The 17,748-nt window shown below is 41.1% G+C and overlaps 1 protein-coding gene across 1 annotated transcript in view; it reads left to right on the top strand.

Annotated features, from left to right (window-relative positions):
* The window catches only part of LOC138607625 (adhesion G protein-coupled receptor D2), an 82,689-nt gene that overhangs the window by 60,191 nt on the left and 4,750 nt on the right, over positions 1-17,748 (top strand). Inside the window, exon 23 of the mRNA XM_069680264.1 lies at positions 4,787-4,869. Coding sequence (XP_069536365.1) covers positions 4,787-4,869 — 83 coding nt within the window. The remainder of the gene's footprint in view (positions 1-4,786; positions 4,870-17,748) is intronic.

The raw sequence follows: 17,748 nt of genomic DNA, 5'->3' as shown, positions 1-17,748 counted from the left end.
TATCCTGCCTGTGTCTGGCTTCTTTCAGCCTTTGACTGGAAGTTGGAGAGGCCAGGGGCACCCTGGGAAGAAGGGAGTGAAAACTTCCTGAACCCAACTTCACCCCCCCCATCCCTTAACTCCAGCGTACCCCCACCCTCTCAAGGAACAAGCGTTATACTGGTTTTAACCAACAATAGCAAATTCTGAATTGGGCAGAAACGTAGGCGGTGCTCAAACTATGTTTAAATGATGTAAGTCAGGAAATGTATTTTAGAAGTTGTCTTCCAATTAGGTTGCACAATTGCATTTAACATATCAGGTGTCCTGAATTTACCCTAGAAACATTTTTGAAAACAGGGTGAAGACTTTTTATTTTCCACAGAGACGTGTAGACGGGGTAGACAGCGCCATTTTTGGCTTGTGACGTTAGGCTGTGCGTCGTTGTCTCCTTTGTGAGGCGTCACAAATAAGGCAAAAACAGTGATGCTTCTAACCTTGTTAACAGGACTTTTTACATGTTTACACATATATGTACAGTTACTCGTCCACTATAGTGATACATCGTCCATTTAGTTCAGACTTTTGATTGGCCGCGATTTTCTTTTTCTTCTTTGCATGACTGGGTTATATCACCGCCTGTTGTTGTGGCATTCTCATGACAGCATTTCTGTAGTGTTTTCTTTTGGACAGGGATTTTATTTTTATAACTGTGCTTGTGTGGATGGGGTTTTTTTTGGAAACGAATGAGGGAAAAACTCTGCTTTGAAATTTACCTGTGTACATGTAGACATGGCCTTAAGCAGTGGCTACATTTCTGGGGTGTCATTTCATTTACATAGTCTCAAGTGTTAACCACAAGGTAGGGGTGAGGTGCTTTCATATGCCTTTCCTCAAATGCTGCATGCTGAATTCTCTGGCCATAATCAATCTTAAATATATATTTATTTATTTTTTAAATTACGGAGCCCAGCTGTCAAATGCAAAGTTGAAAACAAAATTTTTTTTGTAGCTAATCCTCAGCTTTTCCCAGTTGTTGCAGCTCCCTCATCCTACCCCTTCTTACCTGACATAGCACGCAATTAAAAGATGCAGAATGCAACACCACGATCTAAAGAAACACTCTATGAAGCAGAAAAGGGACAAGAAACACAATCAGAAAAAAACTAAAGAAAGGAAGAAGGAATAGATAGTAGAGAGGGAGAAAACAGTGTGGCAACATCCCGAGGGCCTGGCTGGGGACTTTGTAAGAGCCCATACATCAGCTGTCACCCGAAGAGCCACGACAGAGAAACACAATAGACTGGACAGATGGTCCCAAACAAACTGCAGTGGGTTTGATGCTATTAAAAGCTGTTTACCTCATGCCAGACGCCAGCCAGTGGAGTGGATGCATTGTGTGATCATTTCAGAATGACTGAATGTGTGTTTATGCGTGTTTGACTACCAGCTTCTGGTGTTTTCAATAAACCCTCTGGTGCGTTTTTTTGCCAGCAAATGACCATTCTTAGCTTGAGTGAGATAAGTGTGTGTGTGTGTGTGTGTGTGTGCGTGCGTGCGTGTGTAGTTTTCTGATAATTAAGATACAATCAAAGACACGTGAGGGTGAAATACAAACAGTACGATGATTGATTTGCACACAGTGGATGCCAGCCAACTCTGTAGGCTGTGACAAACTTTTGGCTGATGACCAATAACCAGACAAATATAAAACAGACCCCCCCCTCTTTACTACCTCCCGCCAATCCTCTCCCCTTCATCTGCTCTCCTAAAGAGCGTCTCTGACACCTCAGAATGATGAACTCCTTCATTGCACTGACCTTTCTCCTTCGGACTAGTCACCCGCCCTCCTGCCCTCGCCCATGTAGATGAGACAGAGACAGATGAAGATATTTTGCAATGTGTGTGCATGTGCGGTTGTCAGTGGGGATGGTGGGCGGGGGTGTCATGCAGTGACACAGTGAAATTAGTTTTGGTGTTGGTGGATGGCGGCCGACCCACCTTCGGATCAGCAGTCAACCAGGGAGATTAATCCAGACACAGGAGGCCTGTTGGAGAGCAGACATGACAGGCTCTGAGCGGGAGGAGAGAGACAGGCAGGTAGACAGACAGATGGGGCGGATGGGTTCATGACAATGATATACCTACTGAGATTGTGTCCATATATCTATGTGTGTAACTTTCAGGTTTAACATACAGATTGTTTGAGACATGAATAATGTAAAGATCAAATGTTACCTGTTAAAACAGACCAGAATAAGCACAGCTCCTGATCTCTGAATCATTAACCAATTTCTGTAAGTATGGTGTTGCTCTCGTCTATGATTTCCCTGGTTGGAAAAACAATCCACCCTATAACAAATGGGACATTACCATCTGTTAGTACATTTTACTGATCCTGTTGAAAAGTTTAATCACTTCTTCGTTATTGCGTAATATGAAAAACCGTATTACCAAAAAAAAAAAAAAATGTACATGCTCATGTGCATATTGTTTTTCTGGTTTCATCCCATATTAGCAGCCATGACAACAACTAACTCTGCTGGTAGGCTAACATAGCAACTAAAATGAGCATGCTTCTGTTTATAACCCCCATTTTTTTTTTACATTGCCACAAGGAATGTGTAGTTCAGTACCTGCTCTTTGTGAAATAACTCTAGAAACTGAAAAACTAGCTCACAAAGGCTGAGAGTACTAACAATTTATATATAATAAATTAGCTACATGTGTTTGTTAAAGGGGCCATAGCTTTTGAATGGATATTCTCACATTTTGCATGGGTGTCACATTTTTGGGTGTTTATTGTTCACAGTGAAAAAGTGAAAACTGAATAATTCCGTGTTTTTCCAGAATGACATGTTTCAAAAGGTGACCTCTGAAATGGGCCGTTCAGAACCGCTGCAGGTTTCTCTGTGCTTTCGCTGAAATCGACCAATCGTCATTGACCGTCATTCACCTTAACATCCCGATACCTCCCGGGAACTCCTGGGTTGCTGCACTTGCTCCGGTGTATCGTCCTCCCACTCAGGCTCCGATTCTGGCTCGTACATATAAGGCCAAATAACGGATCCTAGAGTGGCCATGTTTTCTTTAACATTATTATGGAGTGACAGTGCAGTGCGGCCGCTCCACCTTGTGGGATCGCACACGTCGGGGGGGGGGCGGTCACTCCAAGTCAGGCGGTCAGCCAATCGTGGGTTTGGTCTAACCTTTGAATGGCAAAACGGCTTGTTCGTTTCAGGAGGAAGGAGAGGCTCTGAAAAATCTTGAAATAAAAATATGTATACAATTTTTAAAATGAAACAAACTTTACCAACATGATTGAAAAACACATTACAATAATAGAAAATTGATTGCATAAAATGTGCTAAAAAGTGTCCCCTGTAAACAAGCAAGCTATTCCAGCAGGAATGGTCTTAAACTTGTTAAACTTGATGCTATTTTTTATGAAAATGAATCCCAATTTTTCAGATAGAGATGGAGAAACAGTTGAATATCTTCAATCGGCTTTACCTCTATGTGTATTATGAATACATTAAAATGAATCCGTTTAAAACATAGAGCTAGTTAGCTGTAATTGTGCCTCATAGTAAAATGCTTAAAGCAGGGTGTTCCTGAGTTAATCGTTTCTTGTATGTACATTGGACGAGAGGAAATATGTGACAATGCAAATAGTAGTGTTACAGAAATGTTTTTAATTGATTATGTGATAGCAAGGTGGGATTAGAGATGCTGTCCCATTGGATCCAAACAGCTCCCCTGGTGTTTTTCTGCAGTCATCTGGCTTTTTGAAGTGTCCTTGAACACCCTCACAGTACCTGCTTAGTCATTGTAAGATAATCCAGATGAGAGCATCAGCTAAGCGCCTGAAAAGTAAAAAGAGTGCCAGAAGTTGATGAATATGGTATCATTAGCCACGCTTGTCTTGCCCTCTTCGTTTTCTGCTCTAATTGGCTCCCATTTATAATCCTCCACCTTTGGGCCATCCTTTGTGATACTGTCTTGTTTCCATCTATAATTGGTTCAGTTCAGTGCATCGCACAGGTCACATGGAGGGGAGAAATCCATGGGTCCTTTTTATTATGTTTGATGATATAACTAATGGCGCAAATGGTCACTAAAATAACTTTTGTTTTCTTAGCAATTAAAAGAGTTGTTCTCTGTTTGTGCCATTTGGAGTAGCTTGAACCCACCTGAATACTGAATATGTTTTAAAACAATTCCTTTCATTAAATGCTTTAGTAACACATCATAGACCAAAGGAGAAGAAGAAAAACACAGTGGTTGAATTGCTAGAATTAGACCTTTCCTTACCCACTTCCTGGAAAATAAATGCAGCAAAAATGTGTGGTCTATTTCCTGGTGATGAGTCTGAAATCACAAAATAATACTAGAAATGTATGCGTCTAATTGATGCCCTTATTACGGTGCACGTGTGTTGGTTTCCAAATGAAAAAATCAATAATGTAGCCCCTGTTAAATATTGCTCTTGGATGCTGCCAGCAGCTGGTATCATTAATCAATTTAAACATGTAATAAAAAAATAATGATACAATGATGTATTAAGAGTTTTTGGGAAAATATTTGTTCTTAAGATAAGCATGACTTTGTTTAAATAATAGTGTTTTATACGTGATTATTCACTGAAACATGACTTTAAGATACTCCCGCTCGCGTGCTTCCTCCAAGCACGTGTCCTTGTGTGTGTGCATGTGTGTATACAGCTGCTTTAAAGTGGAGCTGGACACTATTGGCTGACCTAACCGTGTATGTATGTATGTATGTGTGTCTGTGTGTCTGTCTTCAGGTCAGCTGTCCATTCCTTCAGTCCCAGAGAAACAAGAAAATCCCTTGAGCCAGACCTCTGAAGGCGCTCATCTGCATAAAAAGGTAACTGACTCCTCACGCACTCACACACACAGCAGGGTGTATCAGTCACTGCACGGAGACTTTGAGCTTTGGGTAACAGGCCAGTTCAGGGGGTCAGTGGCGGCATTTGATCTTTGACCTTAGGACAAAAACAGACTGGAGTGAGAGGTTGAGGGACTACTGGGTGGGGTGAACATATTCAACAGCAGCAGGTCTTTTATTAGTGTGCTCTTTTTTTTTTTTTTATCCAGCTATATTGTGCTTAATTCCCTGATCTTATAACCAATACTTATTCATTTAGCCTAATTAGTTCTTTAAAATATAAAATATTTGTTATAATGAAGCTAAATATAACTCAATAAATAATGTATCCAATTTGATGTCTTCATCAAAAACATGTAACCACACACTTCTTCTCCTCTCATTACATTCCTGCATTTCCTGCTTCACCAAAATGAGTTAACACACGAGAAAACTCTTTCATAAAATTAATGGTAGTTTTTAAAACCATAAGTAGACACATTTCCTTCATTAAAAATTGTAAAGGTTGTTTAGTAATTGATTTTTAAAAAAGACTACTTGCTTTTCAATAATTCAACAGTCAAAAACAGGTAAAATAGGTGTACCTTTGTTTTTGTATTTATTTCAAATCCCTAGTGTTCCTCACAATGATCTCTTACATAAAACAAAACTACTTACAAGGCTCAGCAGAAGTCCCTTTCTCTCTCCCACTGTTTCTCTCACACACACCAGGATGCTTCACTGACTGCCTCGACACTGGAGTAAACCACAGCCTTTAAATCTGAACACACTCTCTGCATATCCTCGTCCCCCTGGTGGCCAGCTTTAGAACTACATCACACCACCTTACTCTTTTAACAAGTCACTTTAGTTTGTGCTAAATTTAAACTCTCTTATCCCAAAAAGTAGAACACTAAATATTTTAAGTGTATAATCAAAACGCTTTAAAATGTATTTCGATATAAATACAAGTTAGAGAGAACACTTAACATTACCTATATTTTATTTGAGAAATATTGTTTGCAAATTGTGTAAAAGTCAACTGAGCAAACTTTGTGCTTTAGATTAATTCAATAAGAGGTACGTAATTTAATCAAGGGCACTTGAGGGTTTTTTCTTTTTCTTTTTACAAAGGTCTTCATCAATTTATCTTTTTTTAGTTATCTAGCTGGTTTTAAACTTAAAGTCCCCTGGTTTTACACTGTTTTTTTTGTGTCCAAGAATATTTGTTTTACTGCCTCAGAAAGTGGTTAAACGAATGATCAAGCAGGATGTGTACAAGGTTGGAAAAGATGGACACCTGTTGTTAACCAGTCATGTTAATGTTTTGTCTTGAAGTAAGAAATGATGAGCTTAACATCATGAGTGAAAATGAGTTAATATTAAAAACAGCAATGTAAATAGCACAAGATTGAAAACACTGCTCACATGTTCCTCTGCTCCTTTGATAACACAGGAAATTAATAAATCCACTTACAATGTTTCAACTATTATCACAAAAAAAAGCGACTGAATATGGACTCAACAAAGCATGAAAGCAAGACTTAATCTAAACAGAAGAGTAGATTTATTATTGTTGCTTTGAAACAAACACTCTCTGCTTTCCTCTCTCTCTTTATCTTTGCCTCTTTCACCCTCTGTGAACTGCTACCATACAACAACGTCCAACTGTCCTACCTCCGACGTGATCGAAGCTGACTTTTCTCTCCACCTAGCTTTGTTTTTCTTCGCAGCCGTTGGGTGGTCCATGTCTCTCGCTTGCTCCCTCTCTCTTTCCCCCCTATCTCTCTCTCTCTCAGTCATTGTCAAGTTCACGCCGTCTGTTTCTCTTTGAGTGCTACGGGACCCAGGCACGGTCCGAAATTCAATACCAGAGTATACACAATTAAGTTCACACCAGAGGTTATTGGGTGGAAGTGTGGTCCCAATCCAAAAAATGTGCGAGTCAGTCAAAGGAGAGGAGGGTGTGAGTGTTTATTGTGAGGCTGGTTAGTTGGTCAAGGTTAACTTAACGATGTGAGGTGGGGATGGTGTGCGCGTTCTCGGGGCGGTGCTCTGGTTTCAGCGCAAGAGTCAAATGCTGCTGCTCTGCTGTCTATAAAAGTGGTGATTGTTTTTAGCTGAGGCTAGAGTGCTATCAGGCATTCTGTACCTTATCCAATATTGATGCAGAAAAACTTTCAACAGTTTTGAATTGTCAACTTTTCAGAATAAAAGCACAACACTTCTTTTATTATTATAATAATTTATTAAAGTTTTTTTAAAATCCTAAATAGAAACAGCATTTCTTTAAATGAACCTTAATTATTTAGAGACTCTTTCAGGTCTTGTTGTCGGTGCAATTAAATATATTCCTGGTTTTGCCCTTCTGAACTCACCCCAGTTGACCCCTTCAGCCTGATGAATGTTTTTGTGTTGGACCAGTTAGCCATAGCTCCCTCTGAGTACCATTCACACGCGATTGGGAGTCCCATGACAGGCCAGCTGGAACCTTCAGTCCACCCCCCCAAACACATACAGACACAAATCCTCCATGGAGACCCTACTGGCCAGCCAGCCTGTCAGTCATACAATGGGAGGGTTATGATCGTGTGTGTGTCTGTGTTGTGTGCGTGTCATCGTGTCTTCCTGTTTTGGCTGTGTGCTTCAGTCCTTCCTGGCAGAGGGGACCGCTTGTGTCATGTCTGTCAGCTGTGGGACGAGCAAGACAAATTAGACATACACTATGCAGATTGAACTGATATGTCAAATTTTTGCAGCTGATATCTGATATCTTTTAATCATTTTGTCATGTCAAAAACCAGATATATTATTGTGTTGTAGCCAGAATAGAAAATTTGCTCACAGTTTAGGATAGTTCAGGGACTCCAAATCTGTCCTTAGAAATCCAGACTAATGAAAGTTCTGCGGCCAGCAAGATTTGCAATCATATTGGAGGATGGCAGAACTAACTAGCTATTTTGCAATTTCAAGTAAAAGGCTAATAGTAGTGAGGCATATTATAAACAAATATCTGGGTATCCACAATCTCGGATCACATCAGCTATAGTCTGACGACGATGTAGCCTCTGGGGACAACGGTGAACGTGCCGGGCATGTAGCCAGTGGTTAGCATGTAGCCAGTGGTTAGCATAAACGGCTTCAGGTCAAAACTTCCTTTTCATTACGTGCTGCATTGTTTACAGAAAAAGAAACCGTTTGTCTTGTGATTTACTTTAATAAACCGGTCTTGCCTTTGCTGAAATCATGGTGCAGAATTGTAAGAAGTAAAAGCCCAAGCTTTGTCTGTCCTCAAAAGGAGAAGAAAAGTACTTTTAAAATGCTCTTTTGTTGATTGGAGGTCAGATCGATCTGATGCGTTCATGGGAAGTCTGAAGTCTGAACGGCTTTTGTGATACAGCGTCAAGGGTATTTGTCTCAAATTGAATTTTAGCTTTAGAGCAGATTGTGTTAGCATGCAGATGCCTGTTTATAGAGATGAATAAGAAGCTAAATCATCAGATAACGCTGATGGGAGCTGGGATGTCATTACGACGCTCTCTACCAGGACTGTTTTCCTGCATACGCTGCAGCCTGCTGATACGTGATTGGTCAATATTACTCGGACTACAAGCGTACTACAAACGGAACCAGAACACTTGCTGTCCAGGAAATCCACGTCCCTGCCTACAGCTTCTACATAGAAATGTAGAATCTGTAAATACAAATTAGGGTATCCCTAATATACGTAATGGACGTTATAGGCTTAACCCTCTTTCGCTTTATGCCTACTAACAATACAGCAACACTAACGTTACAACATCAACCCGTTCATTGGATGTGATGACACTGCTTTTTGTGTCTTCCGACATCAGGTTTTGCCATTATCAGTCTACAGTTTTGATGGAAAGTTACTTAGACAGGTATTTATATTATAGCAATTGAGAAGTAAAAACACTATAATATAAAGAAAGTGTGTTCTTTACTTGTGTGGGCTCAAAAACATTTGATGTGTTTTTGGTAAAATGCCACATTGGGGCTTTTAAAGAGACTCGAAACACTTGAAATGAGTTACCTTTCTTTATACTTAAGGGTAATCACAGACACTTTCCACCCTGCTCTCTCACATACAAATGCATATTAACATATGCACATTGTAAATATTTTAACCACACACGCTCTTACACACATACACACTCAAGCAGGCTTCTTCATGAGAGGTGAGTATGTCTTGGGGGAAGCTCCAGTCATGTTCCATTAATCCAAAGCAACCAGTGGTGATTGATCAATTAGCCCTGCTTAAAGCCGGGGCTCAGGCTGATCAATAGCACTGATCACCAGCCAAAGGTTTTTCATTAAGACCTGCTGCTCTGCATGAGTAGACTCCATTAGCATAGACCAAATGGGCTGTGAGGAATGCAAATGCTAGAGTGAAAACACACACACTCACAGACATAGATTTTCTCCTGTATCCTATGTGCATCATTTATGTCTTTTACAAAGCGTTTGAGACCAAACACACCATATTATTCAATTACATATATGTACTTTATCATATGTAGAAAGTGGAAAGGAAATTAAATGTAAAGCAATCTTACCATCACCCCACAATGTTTTGCCAAAAATACAGAACAATAGAATCAGCAACTCTGACAAGGTATTACATAAATTGTGTTAATACCATTAGCCTTATTGTATGACCTATGATATAGCTAGTTAATGGGAGTTATACTACAGGTAGATGATACTGTCCTGTTACCTAAATGCACTCAAAGATGTCATAAGTTGAACTGTTTTCTCGAAGACTCTTCCCCAATTCTTTCTTATTTATGTTCTTGATAAGAATGGCCGGAAAAATACTCTCCCAAAATACAAATATAATGACTCACATTGCCTCCAAATAGTCTTTATGGTTCGAGCATGTTTCATAATATTTCCTCTTCAACCCACTCATTGTCAGTTTCTTTAGTGAGTTACCGAAAAGCAGCGGATGCTGCTGCACCACAGTGATATTTCTGATCCACGACCCGATCGAACCCACGGGATCATCCGCAGCTTAAAACACAAAAACAACCAGCACTGACAAACTCACCTTTCTCACCCTTTCCTAACCCTCAGAGGGGCCGAGAGCCATTGTTCGACTCAAACAATCCTCATTGAATTAAAAACTGGCTGCATGCTTTGTTCAGTGAGGCCGATACGTAGTGCTGTCATGGGTCCTATCGTTAATGTGCCATCACTGCACCTCACATCCTCAGCAGACACAGGCAGCGCTGAGCCTATTTCCTCCATCTGTAGGTGACTGTGTGCGCTCATATGCATCCATGTGCGTGTGCAAGAGAGACTATCGCTGTGCACGTGTTTGTGGATGGGATGAATGAGTAAGAGCGGAGGTTGGAGGGTGGGTCATTTTGTGTGTGTGCGTGTTTATGTGTGTGTGTCAGTTTTAAATCGCTCAACACGGCAGAGGCCTGGTGACATACGCACACCCACACACAGTTCATTTCTCTATACAGAAAAGAAGGTGGCTAAACTCTGTTGTATAATCTATGTTAGACTGATTTTAAGATAGTTATGTTAGATATATTTTATACAATATTGTGTTTATTTTCATACTCCTAAATTACCAAGACAAATTCGTTGTATCTGTAAAGCCAAAGTCAAATGTGATGGTAAAGACGTTGATATATCTGTATCTTTCTAGACATAGTAAATGATGTCAAGTAGAACCAGTACCTTTTTGAATGTTCATTAATATTCTTGTTACATATTTGTTTGATTTAAAGTGACTGGTCTGTGGGTTAGAACAAGGTTCCAGTAAGGGTTTGGTTTAGAGAGAGAGTCTTCTAAAGGTGATACCCATGGTAACACCAACCTGTGTGTGTGCTTGCATTAATGTGTGTGTTAGCGGAAAGGAAGGGAGTTGGTCACAGAGATACTGAGGCAGACAGGAAGAGATCATCCCGGTGTAACCATGGCTGAGGTTGTACCCTCTGGCTCCTAAGCCCATACATAGTACACACAGAGGTTATTGCTCAGACACACACACACACACACACATTTAAATGGATGGGGATGCCAGTGTGTAGTGCGTACACACGTGAGTTTAACGTCTCCTTCCTCCCGACCTCTCACCTCTTGACTTTTTACCTTCTGACTATGATTAGTGTCATTTTCACAATCTAAACTGTAAAATTTTAAGTGTTGCATTCACAAAAGAATCATCAGACAAAAGCCTCAAATGTAAAATGCGTCCATTTATGTTCACCCCCACCTGCCAACTACATATTAATATTCCCACACACACTCTTTGTAAACATTTGCACTGATGTCCACAGATTTTAATGAGTTTCTTGCAGGGATCGCATGGCAGCAGAATGACATATCCGTGAGTAGTGGGTGGGTGGAGGTGGGTGGGATGGATGGACGGATGACACCCGTATCCATCCCCACTGGGGAGAGGAAGTCCCTATCAGAACACAACAGGAAAGAGACGGAGCAAAAACAAGAGCTTGTCTTTTTGGACATTAAATCACTTCCTGTAGGGCTTTGGGCTGCTCCCCCCCCCCCACCATCCTCAGCCTCCACCCCTCCGCCCAGTTCAACCACCCTTTTGGCAGACAAAGAAATTGATCAAGCTTCTGTATCCGTGTGCGCACGAGTGTGCATGATCCTGTGGGTTTGAGATGTGGTACTAAAAAGTCAAATAATTGAGTAGCTGTATCTTTACCTTTTGACAGCACAAAACACCTGTGCTTCAAAAGTAGGATCTATCACCTTATGCTCAAAGCACTTATAATGCTGTGCAGTTTGCAATCTGATTTATTGCTGCGACTTGCAGATGTGATGAGTATCGAAAGATGCCATATAAATCCCAGCCCCCTCTTGACAGATCACAAGCCCCGAGTCTCGACCTGATGCTTTGATCTGCATCCAAGAACAGAAACAAAGAGACAAAAAGGTTTATCTGTGTGGCTGGTGCAGGAAAACACCTTTACATTGGTGACAGGAAAAGACAATGACCACAGTTGTTACTGAAACACAAACACCAACCTCACTCTGCCTGTACTTTTTTCAGGTAATGTACAATATTGAAACTATCATTGCAGACATATTGACTAAATCTCATACATATATTGAAAGTGCAGCTCTAGCGCCACGCTGTCCTCGTCCAGGACACAGCTGTAAAAAATATGACTTCCTTCCTGTAGACTATTTCCTGTTTATGTCTGAATTCAGGTCAATAGAGGGGGATAGTGGTCGCTACCTCATCCACTGTCACCCTTCCCCAGAGGCGACCCAAGTCCTGATGATGCAGGATACTATAAAGCTTTTTCTTTTGCCTCATCACGTCTCTTAATCTCTAAATGACATAAATGCAAACATCACCTTCTGTCCCGCCTCTCAACACGCTGAAGAGGATATATACACAGAAAGATGTTGTATTTCTCCTTCTTCCAATATACCAAAACGTGCCACTTTTATCAATGAAACACAAAAAAGAAGATGTGACATTATTTGCGTTTTCTGCTCCCCGCAAGACTTAAGAGACCGCCCAAGTCTTCCCCAAAGAATGTCCCACTCGCACACACACGGATCTTCCCGCGGTGCCCTGTTTGTTTCATTTTCTGCTGATTTGCCTAAAACAGTCAGCGGCCTCTGCACTGAATGTTTAATTTAAGAGCTCATGTTCCCCTCTGTACAATCTGCGGTGGTGGTGTGAGCATGGATGGGCTTTACAAGGGGCGGGGTGGGGTGGGGGGGTCCGATGGTGGGGCTGGGGGAAATGGTGTGGGGAGGGGGGCGGCTGATAGAGACCCCCAGGTCTCCGGGCGCAGTCATTAAGATGGCTCCTCGGTTTGGAGATGAGAAAGCATGCTCGGCACTCTGGGTTCATTGAAGATGCTCCCCTGCCTGCTTGGAGCATCCATTATTTATGAGTTTTTACAAATTTCAACTGACATTTTTATCAGTTGTGGATGTCTGTTTCTGATGTGGCAACACTGGGTGTGTCTGTCCTCCCTCCAACAAGATGAAAATATTGCTCGAAAACCACTGCTTGGTAGAAGTAGTTTATATGTTTGGTGCAGGACTCTTATTACTTTACATGTGTGCTTAGTGTTCTGCTTCTTTAGAAGTCGGTTCAGCGTGGACTAGAAATGAGGGGTTTTTTTTCTAAGTGGTGTCATTTTAAAGTGATAATCTCGAAGATCTCAGTTTCGTTCTCTTTGGCGCCACCTATGGCGATAAACTGTAATTGCGGGAGCACACTTCCCAGATATCCAAACAGTGTTGCATGCGTGACGTCCACGGTTGGCTCCGATTGTAACTCTTGATTTTCCTCGCTGACGGTCGCTTTCCTTTTTAGACTGTTTGCCTTCATCTGAGCGTCCAATTAGTTTCTTTTTCTTTGGATTTTCACTTATTTTTGAAGTTGTATCTGTATTGATCTTTTCTTTGTTTGTTCAGCCATAGTAGATTACTTTTTACTCGCAACACTTGCAGAGACCGGAAAAGCAGCCGCTTAGCTCTGCCTACCCTCTCTGGCAGACCAACCACTGCTGGGTGATGGAAAACGCGTCTCTAACTGGGCACCGCTTGTGATTTTTTTCTGCTAAAGTCGCCACAGACACCCAGTCCGTCATACTGCAAATGCAAATGCTTCATGACTTAACAGACATTTATTTAAAAGAAAATCTTCAAGATTATCACTTTAAGCGATGACATAAAGAATAGGCTATTAAACACCCCTTCTTTATAAATTAATTTGTTTTTATAATATGTAAATTGAGTGTTTTTTCGATGTAGAAAAAGCTGCTGTTGCCATATCCAGCTCAATGCTCTTGAAATCCCTCCCTTTTTTTTCAGCTGAGATAAGACGGCACAGGCGTCAATAACTCTCAGCAAATCCACTGTTATTTTTTGCCTTTCAACTCAGTTGTTGGTTAGTAATTATACTAAATATTAAAATTAAATGAGTAATTGATTATTTATTATGCTGAGTAAAAAGAAAAATGCATGATGGAGTAGGAATGAAACATGGACTACCATTATTATTGTATATAAATGTGCGCGTGTACATGAATGACCGGCCCTCCTCTGTCAGAACACTTCTCTACTTCATACCACCCCGACCTCGTTTGTCTGTGCCTGAGCCAGTATTGATCCAACCGCTGCCCTGTGCTTTGGTGTTCAGCCTCAGGCTTCACACAGCCTCACCTCACCTTACATCACTCACCTCACATTAGGCTCGGAGCTTGATATACACTGTTGGGCTCTGGTACACTCCCTGAGAGAGAGCTTGTCAAATGTCAGTTAACAGGAGCTCTAGCAGACGGCCGCCCACTTGTTGTCAATCTTCAACAATGCTGTGCAAGTGGTTGCACGTTTTTAACTTGTTACTGTCAGGAGTACCTGAATAGCCACAGAATTTATACTCTCTCTTTTTCTCTATCTCTGTATTTTTTTACCATCACATACTGCTGGTACAGTGGAGGGGATCCAGGCCTTGTCAGGTCCGGCTTGACAGACCCAGAACTCCAGTTGATGAGAAACAGCCTTTCGCCTCTTACACGTAACTGCTGGCTTATCTACAGCAGAGCCACAGCGCCAAACAGATGCAGAGAGGATGCTCCCCAAAGATCTTCTCTGGGGCCCGTTCTCTCCATTTTCATAGCAATGTTAAAGTCTGTGATTTTCATTTATGGGAGCCTCTATTATGATGTTATTGCCGCCTCTGGCAAAGGACCCAGCCTCTTAAAAGTCCTCAGTAGCTCACAGAAACTGTTGCTGTCCCAAAGGAGGGGCAGCAGACTAAATAATCAGTTTCCCATCACAGTGACAATCTGTGAGCAGCTGTTTGTATCTGAAGGCCTGCCAGCAATTGTCCGCAGCTCTCTGAAACAGAGAAGGAAAGAAAGGGAGCATGGAAGGAAGGAGAGATGAAAGGAAAGTTTCTTCTGCTTGATTCGGTCCTCTTAAGGGTTTTGATATTGATCTCACCATCAGACCTGCAGATCTATGTGAAGAGCCACGTGCACAAATACTTACATGCATCTGTGGACTCACACATTTACACATTAGCGGAGACACATTAAATTGATGCTGATCTTTTTGTTTTAAGTATGGCATGCTGTCAAGGATATAGAGCATTTATTTATAATTTAGATGCATTTTTTGTTTTGCTGCATTTTTGTAGCACTTTGCAAAAAGAGACAAAAATGCTTCAAACAAACACTGATGTAAAGACGAGTAAAGACAGTTCAATGACAGCTCTTATATTAAGGCCAGTCTGTAGAATGTGTGTTTTCAAATACTGTACATCACCTCCTGAGGCATCTGGTTAACGTTGCTCAGGGCCTTGAATGGAAAGCATTCAGTTTTTAATAAAAGGCGCACAGGCCGAACCATTTGCAGCCTTTATTTGACACTGAGCATGCCTCTTACAAAAGACATCATTAAGCATGGGGTTTTGCATGCTCACTTAAATGTATGGCTGTAGAAAAGTAGCAACATATTTCCTTATGTTGGTGTAGTGCATGTTTGCTGTGACATATTATGTTTGTGCTTGTTGTTTGTAAAAGGATTGTCCGTTTCTGTGTTGGTTCGGCTCGGCTCTTTAGCAGTTGATCAAAGCTCAAGGCTGCCATTGGTCCGGCAAGATTAGAAAATACTTGTGGTTATATGTGACTGGATCTGAGGCTACTGAGCTGCAACAGGTCATTTTAGGAATTACATTCAACTGTGTCAATCAATTTAGGGTGAATAGTGTTGTACTGAAGCGATAATCTTGAACATTCTCATTTAAATAAATGTCTGTTAAGTCGCTATCTATTGCGGAATGAGTAAACACAATGGTGATTGAGCCTTTGGCCCACTGATGAAAGCCTTTGCATTTGCAGAACCACCCAGCAGTGGTTGGTCTGTCAGAGAGGGTAGGCGGAGCTAAGCGGCTGCTTCTCCGGTCTCTGCAAGCGTTGTGAGTAAACAGTAATCTACTATGGCTGAACAAAAAAAGAAAAGATCGATGACTACAGATACAACTTCTAAAATAAAATCCAAGGAAAAAGAAACAAATTCGACGCTCAGATGAAGGCAAAGGAAAGCGAAACGTCAGTGAGGAAAATCAAGAGTTACAACCGTTATAACTGGAGCCAAATGTGGACGTCACACATGCAACACTCATATCTAGGAAGTGCGCTCCTGCAATTACCGTTTATCACCATAGGTGGCGCCAAAGAGAAGGAATCGAGATATTTGAGATTACCACTTTAAGGGTTGATTTCTCTCTTTTGGTATAGGCCTAGGATTAAAACAATGCAAGGGTTAGTGTTGAGGTTGGGCATGTTGCAGCCTTAGAAAGTTAAATATACGTACAAAGTTGCAACTCAGAAGAACTTGTGTGCGTTTGTTCGCTCACTAGTTTATTTTTTTTAGAAGACAACATCTGAGTTGTACAATTGGAACTAGAAATAAAATAGGAATGAGAAAAGATCAATAAATATTTTAAATGTCTCTTTTAGAAAACCTGTGAGGTTCATAACCCAAGAACAGAAGAACCAGACTCTGTACTGATGTAGTTCTTTGTATAAGGTCGCAGATTGAAAGTTTCCGAGCAGTAAATAAATAAGCTAGCAATGACAGTATGTGGGTGTCCTGATTACCGCCAGCTTGTTTTTCTCTGCCAAGCTGCCGCTTGTCACAAACACATTTTGTGTTGAGTGCAGGACGGTCTTTACTATTCTATTAGTCTGGAGTCTTTTCCAGTAAAAGGTTTGAAGTGTTCAAGTTTAAGATAAGAATAAGTGACTAGCCAGGGGCTGTTAAATGAATACATGTTATCAATAACAACTGGCACAAAGAGGCTCAAGCATTCATACTGCGATAATGTGTCATCAGTTGCTCGACAAATACGTCACTTCATGTATCTTCCAAATTTTCCCCCCGTTTGTGTCTAATCTATTGCTTTAAAGTGTATTTTTACTAAACGTTTCCAAAATGTCTTGAGGTTAATCCAAATCTGTGATTATTCTCTTGGATTTATTCCGGAAAACATTCTCTTCTTGACCCGTTCTGCAGCTGATGAACACTGTTTTGACATGTTTTCACAGACGCCGCAGACCTCTTTCTGTCTCTTTTTGACGCTGTGGAAGTAAAGGTCAAGATTCCACATGCAGTCAAGCTTTCACCTTCGCCACTTGGCTGAGGTCTGGCAAGATTAATTCTTTGTGTCTTGCCATCTCTCTGTGTGCCAGGTTCTTTCTTACAATAGAGCCAAGCAAACACAGGAGAAAAGTGTGCGCCCGAGAGTGTGTTTGTGTGCGTGCGTGTGTGTGTGTTTTTAAAAGACATTGGTGCAACCGTTTTAACAGGGCGACTCTGTTTGAATTAGATGTTCTAACCCCCCGCTTGCTAAATGGATTTCTGAAGTGGCTGTAGTTGGAGGCTTTCAATCGGATGCAACCTTGAGTCCTTTTTTATGTGAGCTCTGTAGGATTTAAGTGCCGGTATAACATGAGCACGACTGAATGCATGCTCCTCATTTTTTGAAATTGAAAAATCTCCAAAGGCTCTCCCCATTGTGCAGGCAATTAATGGAATGCTGGCAGCGAGGTTCAGGTGCTTAAAAGTTGTATTTTTTCTCCCTCTCTCGCTCTCTTTTTAATGACTAATAAAGGATAATCATCGTGGAAAAAAAACATCATAATGCTGTAGGCTTCCTCTTTATGCACAATGATGTATAATGCATGCTTTGAAATGAAACGGCAGCGGCCTTCGAACCATTCCATCTCCAAACCTTAGTGTATTTGTTTTGCATGCCACAGTGAGGCTTTTGCATAACAATAGTGAGTGTTCCCATTAACAATGCCGGCCTATTAATTCGATCTTTACATTTTTAAA

Source organism: Semicossyphus pulcher, unplaced genomic scaffold (assembly GCF_022749685.1).
Source record: "Semicossyphus pulcher isolate SPU_LCO1_2020_fin unplaced genomic scaffold, fSemPul1.0.p SCAF_4, whole genome shotgun sequence".
Lineage (NCBI taxonomy): Eukaryota > Metazoa > Chordata > Actinopteri > Labriformes > Labridae > Semicossyphus > Semicossyphus pulcher.
This window is presented reverse-complemented; position numbering and strand designations above follow the sequence as displayed.